Raw genomic sequence first — 6,000 nt, 5'->3', positions numbered from 1 at the left:
TTCGACACAGTATTATTTCTATTCCTAAGGAAATATTGGAATAATTCGACCCAAATCTCGAAACTGTACACAGTTTTCGATTTGAGGTGCACGTGTTGAATTAGAGTTCGATAGTTTAGATAAGAATTGAGATTTCAATGGTCAATTCGGCAAAGTATGATATGAATATCTCGAAAACTGTTGGATCAATTCGACCCAAATATTATATTAGTTTTCATGATTTTTTGATCGGATAGCTTGAAAGAAATCGTGAATATTCTGCACCTGAAATTATTCGGCAAAATTGCTGACCGTCAAATGATTTTTAGAATTCGGCACTTATGTGATAGCATTTTCAAAAATATTTACATTTTCCGAAAAAAATTACCTACCGTGTTCGATGAAAACATCTTGTATGACATCGTATCTCTAGCGAGTGAAAATCTATAAAAGTAATAGAAAATTCTAGAGGCCCTGAAGAGGACCGGATTCAAATTTTTTTCCTTCCAAAATTATATACATTTCACTTTTTTTTTTTTGGGAGACGTTACTTTCTTCGGAGCCGTTACTGATTTGACCGTTTTTGGTTTCGGTGCTTTGGGCTTCTTCGTCGGCGATTTGTTTGCCTTCTTAGCTTTCGAGGGAGATTTCGTTAATTTTGACTTCTTTTCTTTCGCAATTGCCGCTCTCTTTTTCGACCTACTCACTGTAGATGTAGACCTGGCAGGTGATGTGTTCTTCTTGTCGGCTGCCATTGTAGGTGATGCATTCTTATTTGCTCCATCGGCCGACTTGACCAATTTTTTCGCAACTTTCTTCGACGCGTTTGTTGTAGAACCGCCAGCGGCCAATTTGAAAGAACCAGACGCTCCTTTTCCTTTGGTCTGAATCAAGGAACCGGACTGTACAGCGGTCTTAAGATATTTTCTTATGAACGGTGCAAGTCTTTCATAATCGACCTTGTGATTCGAACCGATCTATTTCTTGATAGCTTGCAACGAGGATCCGCTCCTTTCTTTCAATCCTTTGATGGCACTATTAACCATATCGGAAGTTGGGGGATGGCTGGGTTTGACATGTTTTGACCTTGCTGAGGTTTTTTTCTCAGCTTTTTTTAGCGTCTTACCAACAGCAGTGGCGGGCGTAGTTGCCTGTTGCATTTCAGACTCGGAAGTTGAAAATGTCATTGTTTAACCTTTACACTTTAGATTTCTTCTGATAGTGGTACCGATATTAGCGAAGTTGACGGAAATTTGACGGGCGATTGGTTGGTAAATTATTGCTAAGGACTTGAAATTGCAAGTTTCCTGCGAAATCTCGAGGAATTTAGAATTTTTTATTTGTACCAATTATTGGGTTCATCATTGCATCGTATTTCGGACGAATGCGATATGGAAAATAGGCCGATATTTCATTTTTGACGGACCGAAACTATTCTTCCCAGACTTGTGGAAGTCGCTCCTGTCAAGGTTCCCGGATATTCTTATCATAAGTTATTATTTCGAAATTTGAGTCTCCTTGATCGAACAATTCATGATGAATAGAACTTTTTCTTTTATTGATTGACCATCAGAATTCGTACACAATTTTTGAACTGAGATATACGTATTCAGTTTCATTCAATTCGATAATTCAAATAGGAATTGAGATTTCAGTGGTCAATTCGGCAAAGTGTGAAATCAATTTCACAAAAATTGTTGAATTAATTCGAGCCAAATCTTGAAACTGTAGATAGTTTTCGAATTGAGATGCATAAGTTGAATTTCAGTTCGTTGCTTCTGACAGAAAGGGAGATTTGAGGTCGATTCGATTGATTTTGATATCAATTCCTAAGAATCTGTTGGATCTATTCGATCCAAATCTCGAAACTTTACTTATTTTTGAATTGAGATATACGTGTTGAGTTTCAGGTCGATAGTTCAGATAGGAATTGAGATTTCTGTGGTCAATTCGGCAAAGTGTAATATTGGGGTGTAAGGGGAAAGGATGCGTTTTATAGCCTCTCCTCTCAAATGCCAACCTCACCTACTCGCGGTGCACCCTTTTCTTACGAACGAGGCTCTGGCGACCGAACATGAGCAGTATAACTCTGTTTTCCACAATTACGTAGCCTAAACATTGGCTCGAGCAGGAAATGGCTCTCTGCGTTGCTCAAGTTACGTCTCAGACCTTGTCGTCTGGATACCTGTGCCACAGGATAATCTAGTCGTAGCCGCAACCAAAGTTGCACTGACAGCGTTACCAGTGCAGCTTTTGAACACCTCCTAAGGCAGCTCCTACAAAAAGATGGATCAGTCGAACAGGACAAAATTCGTATCCGGAGGTAAAATACCCTCCCATTCGGATCTCCGGGGGAGGGTGCCTGAGCGAGTGAATCATCGAACAAACACCAATGAAAAGCACATAGCTTTTGCAGCATGGAACGTCAGAACCTTGCTAGACAATCCCAAGGCCGACCGACCAGAGAGGCGTACTGCCCTAATCGATAAGGAACTGCAACGAACATCCATTGCAATAGTTGCTTTAAGCGAAACACGCTTTTCGGACGAAGGTAGCTTGGTAGAACAAGCGTATACTTTTTTCTGGAAAGGCTTGCCGGAAGGCGAAATCAGACAACATGGCGTAGGCTTTGCCATTAGAAACGACCTGGCCCCCAAACTTACCGAAAATCCAGTTGGTATCTCAGAACGTTTAATGACCCTACATTTTCCTGCAGCGAATAACACGTTTGTGAACATCATTGCAGTATACGCACCCACTTTGAACTCCTCTGACAACTTAAAGGACACTTTTTACGAAACACTCGTTGCTACATTAAGTAAAATCCCAAAACGGGAACGAATTATTCTCCTTGGAGACTTCAACGCTAGAGTGGGCAGAGGTCAAGACTCAGAACTATGGCCGGGAATAATAGGGAAACACGGCACAGACAGCATCAATTCGAATGGAGAACGTCTGCTGGCTCTTTGTGCAGAACACAATCTGTGTATAACGAACACCTATTTTATTACGAGACCCAATTCAAGGGGGACCTGGCGCCACCCGCGCTCAGGGCATTGGCATACCCTCGACTATGTGATCGTGAGAAGGAAAGATCTGAAAGAGGTGTTGGTCACTAAACCCAGAGCAGATCTGGAGTGCTGGACTGATCATAGGCTGGTAATCTCGAGAATGAAAATCTCAATGCGCCCAAAATACCAACGCAAGCCGAAGTATCTAAGAGGGCGCCTTCAAATATCCAAACTACAAAACCCTTCTACAAAGGACAGATTCACAGCTGCCGTCAAAGATAGCCTAACACCACCGGATTATAACGACGACATTGAGACTCATTGGCTCCGTTTCAAGTCATCCCTCACAAATACAGCGAAAGAAATACTGGGCACAGAACGCTCCCGAAAATCCCCAGACTGGTTTGCCGACAGCGAAACTCATATCGCACCCCTTTTGGACGCAAAACACAAAGCGATGAAAACCGCAATTAACAAGCCTGGCGATGTTGCAGCCCAAATAGGTTTCATAAAGATAAAACGCGAGGTCCGTCAAGAAATAAGAAAAATCAAGGACAGCTGGTGGAAAGAAAAAGCTAGGGAAATACAAGCTTACGCCGATAACCATGACTACAGGCGTTTTTTCGAAGCTATTAAAACTGTTTACGGTCCAAGCAGAAAAGCTAGCTTTCCTATAAGAGATGCTCATGGTGCTATTCTAACTGATGATAGAAAAATTCTCGAAAGATGGAAGAAGCATTACTCACAGGTCTTGAATCAAAATAACGACTCGTATTTATCCATTTTAGACCTGCTTCCCGCGTATAGTCCGATGACATCGCTTGATGACGAAATTTCAATGTCGGAAATCATAAGCGTGATTAAAAATATGAAAAATGATAAGTCACCTGGTCTAGACGGCATTCTGGCGGAGATATTCAAAGCCTTGGATGAGGACATTGTCAATAGTCTCCTAATACTATTCCGCAAGATCTGGGAACAGGGAGATGTGCCACAAGACTTCAGAGACGCTTTAGTTATCAACCTCTATAAGAACAAAGGCGATACGTCGAATTGCAACAATTACAGGGGCATATCGTTGCTTAATGTGGCCGGTGAAATTCTCTCGAAGATTATGGCTAATCGTCTGGTTCCACTTTTAGAGAAGCTTTTACCTGAATCCCAGTGCGGCTTTCGACCAAATCGAGGTACGGTGGACCTAATTTTTACACTGCGACAGCTACAAGAAAAGGCCCGTGAACAACAATCAAGGATTTATACAGCCTTCATCGATTTAAGCAAGGCATTCGACTCGGTGAATCGGAGAGCGCTCTGGAAAATCATGGCACGTCTAGGAGTACCCGAAAAATTCCTAGCAGTGTGTAAAAGCCTTCATACCAACAACACCGCTAGAATACAGCATAATGGCTCTACAACCGACCATTTCTCAACCAACTCTGGAATAAAACAAGGCTGCGTATTAGCGCCTTTGCTGTTCAATATTTTCGCCATAGCTGTATCCATAATTGCTGACATGAGCATGCCCGTAAGAGGTGTTGGGATAAGATTCAGATTTGATGGAGGCCTGTTCAACCTGAAGCGCCTCAGAGCAAAAACCCGTACCAAGTTTATCACGGAACTTCAATATGCAGACGACTGTTCACTCATCGCTAGCAGCTCAGAGGATCTACAGATAATGATGGACACCTATAAACATATATACGAAGCTTTAGGCCTTAGACTCAATATTGACAAGACCAAAATCCTGGTAAGTCCGCCAGCAAGCCTTCAAACAGATATCAGCCTGGACAATGAAACTCTAGAACAGGTCGAGCAGTTAAAATACTTGGGAAGCTTCATAAATACTAGGGCTAACCTTGACACGGAAATACACAAACGTATCAATTCGGCATCACGGGCATTCTGGAAGCTGAAGGACAAAGTGTTCCAAAATCACGACCTCAATCTGAAGACCAAGACAGCTGTTTACAGAGCAGTGGTCCTCCCAACGCTTCTTTACGGAAGCGAAAGCTGGACTCCCTACAGGCGACATATTAAACAGCTTGAACAGACGCAGCAACGTCATCTAAGACAGATAATGCACATCAGATGGTTCCACAAAGTTTCGAATGCAGAAGTCTTGCAGCGCGCGAGTTGTACTACAATTGAGACTCAAGTAACGAGGGCCCGACTCAGATGGAGCGGCCACATTCTGAGGATGCAAGACACAAGACTCCCCAAAATAGCTCTATACGGCGAACTCACTGAGGGAGCTCGGAAACCAGGAGGCCAGTATAAGCGGTTTAAGGATACACTACATCAATCCCTAAAATCAGTTAATGCTAATCATAACTTGGAACAACTAGCGTTAGACAGGTCACAGTGGAGGTCTTTGGTCCACAGTTACAATGGAGAATCGAGAAGGATACAGCGGCGGCCAGATCTGGTTGGAGACTATCCATGCCCTGAGTGTGGAAGGATCTGCAGGTCACGGTTGGGTCTCTTCAGTCATAGGAGGGCACATAGTCGCAACTAGCACTAAGAAGTAACAAGTCTGTTCGAATTTTTTTTTTTTCTTTTTTTTTTGTCTTCTTCTTTTTGTAGATTTATTCCCGTTAACGGGATACAGCAATGAATGAATGAAATGAATATCAATTTCCCAAAAACTGTTAGATCAATTCGAGCCAAAACTTGAAACTATATATAGTTGTCGAATTGAGAATATGTTGAATTTCAGTTCGTTGCTTCTGATAGATGTGGAGATTTCGTAGGTCGATTCGACAAAGTTTGATTTCAATTCCTAAGGAACTGTTGGATCAATTCGAACCAAATCTCTAAACTGTACACAGTTTTCGAATTGAAATTCACATGTTGAATTTCAGTTCGATAGGTCAGATAGGAATAAAGATTTCAGCGGTCAATTCGGCAAAGTGTGAAATCGATTTCTCAAAAACTGTTGGATCAATTCGAGCCAAATCTTGAAACTGCACATAGTTTTCGAATTGAGATTCACATGTTGAATTTCAGTTCG

General features: G+C 42.0%; 1 protein-coding gene across 1 annotated transcript; it reads right to left on the bottom strand.

Annotated features, from left to right (window-relative positions):
- Positions 1-363: 363 nt before the first annotated feature.
- On the bottom strand, positions 364-1,166 carry LOC123310303 (histone H1B-like). The gene is made up of 3 exons (XM_044893769.1): positions 1,023-1,166; positions 531-956; positions 364-408 (listed from the first exon to the last, which is right to left on the bottom strand). The coding sequence occupies exons 1-3, from the start codon at positions 1,164-1,166 to the stop codon at positions 364-366; spliced, it is 615 nt and encodes a 204-aa protein (XP_044749704.1).
- Between the last annotated feature and the right edge of the window lie 4,834 nt (positions 1,167-6,000).

This window comes from Coccinella septempunctata, chromosome 3 (genome assembly GCF_907165205.1).
Source record: "Coccinella septempunctata chromosome 3, icCocSept1.1, whole genome shotgun sequence".
Lineage (NCBI taxonomy): Eukaryota > Metazoa > Arthropoda > Insecta > Coleoptera > Coccinellidae > Coccinella > Coccinella septempunctata.
The sequence above is the reverse complement of the archived record's forward strand: the minus strand, read 5'-3'. Positions and strand labels throughout refer to the sequence as shown.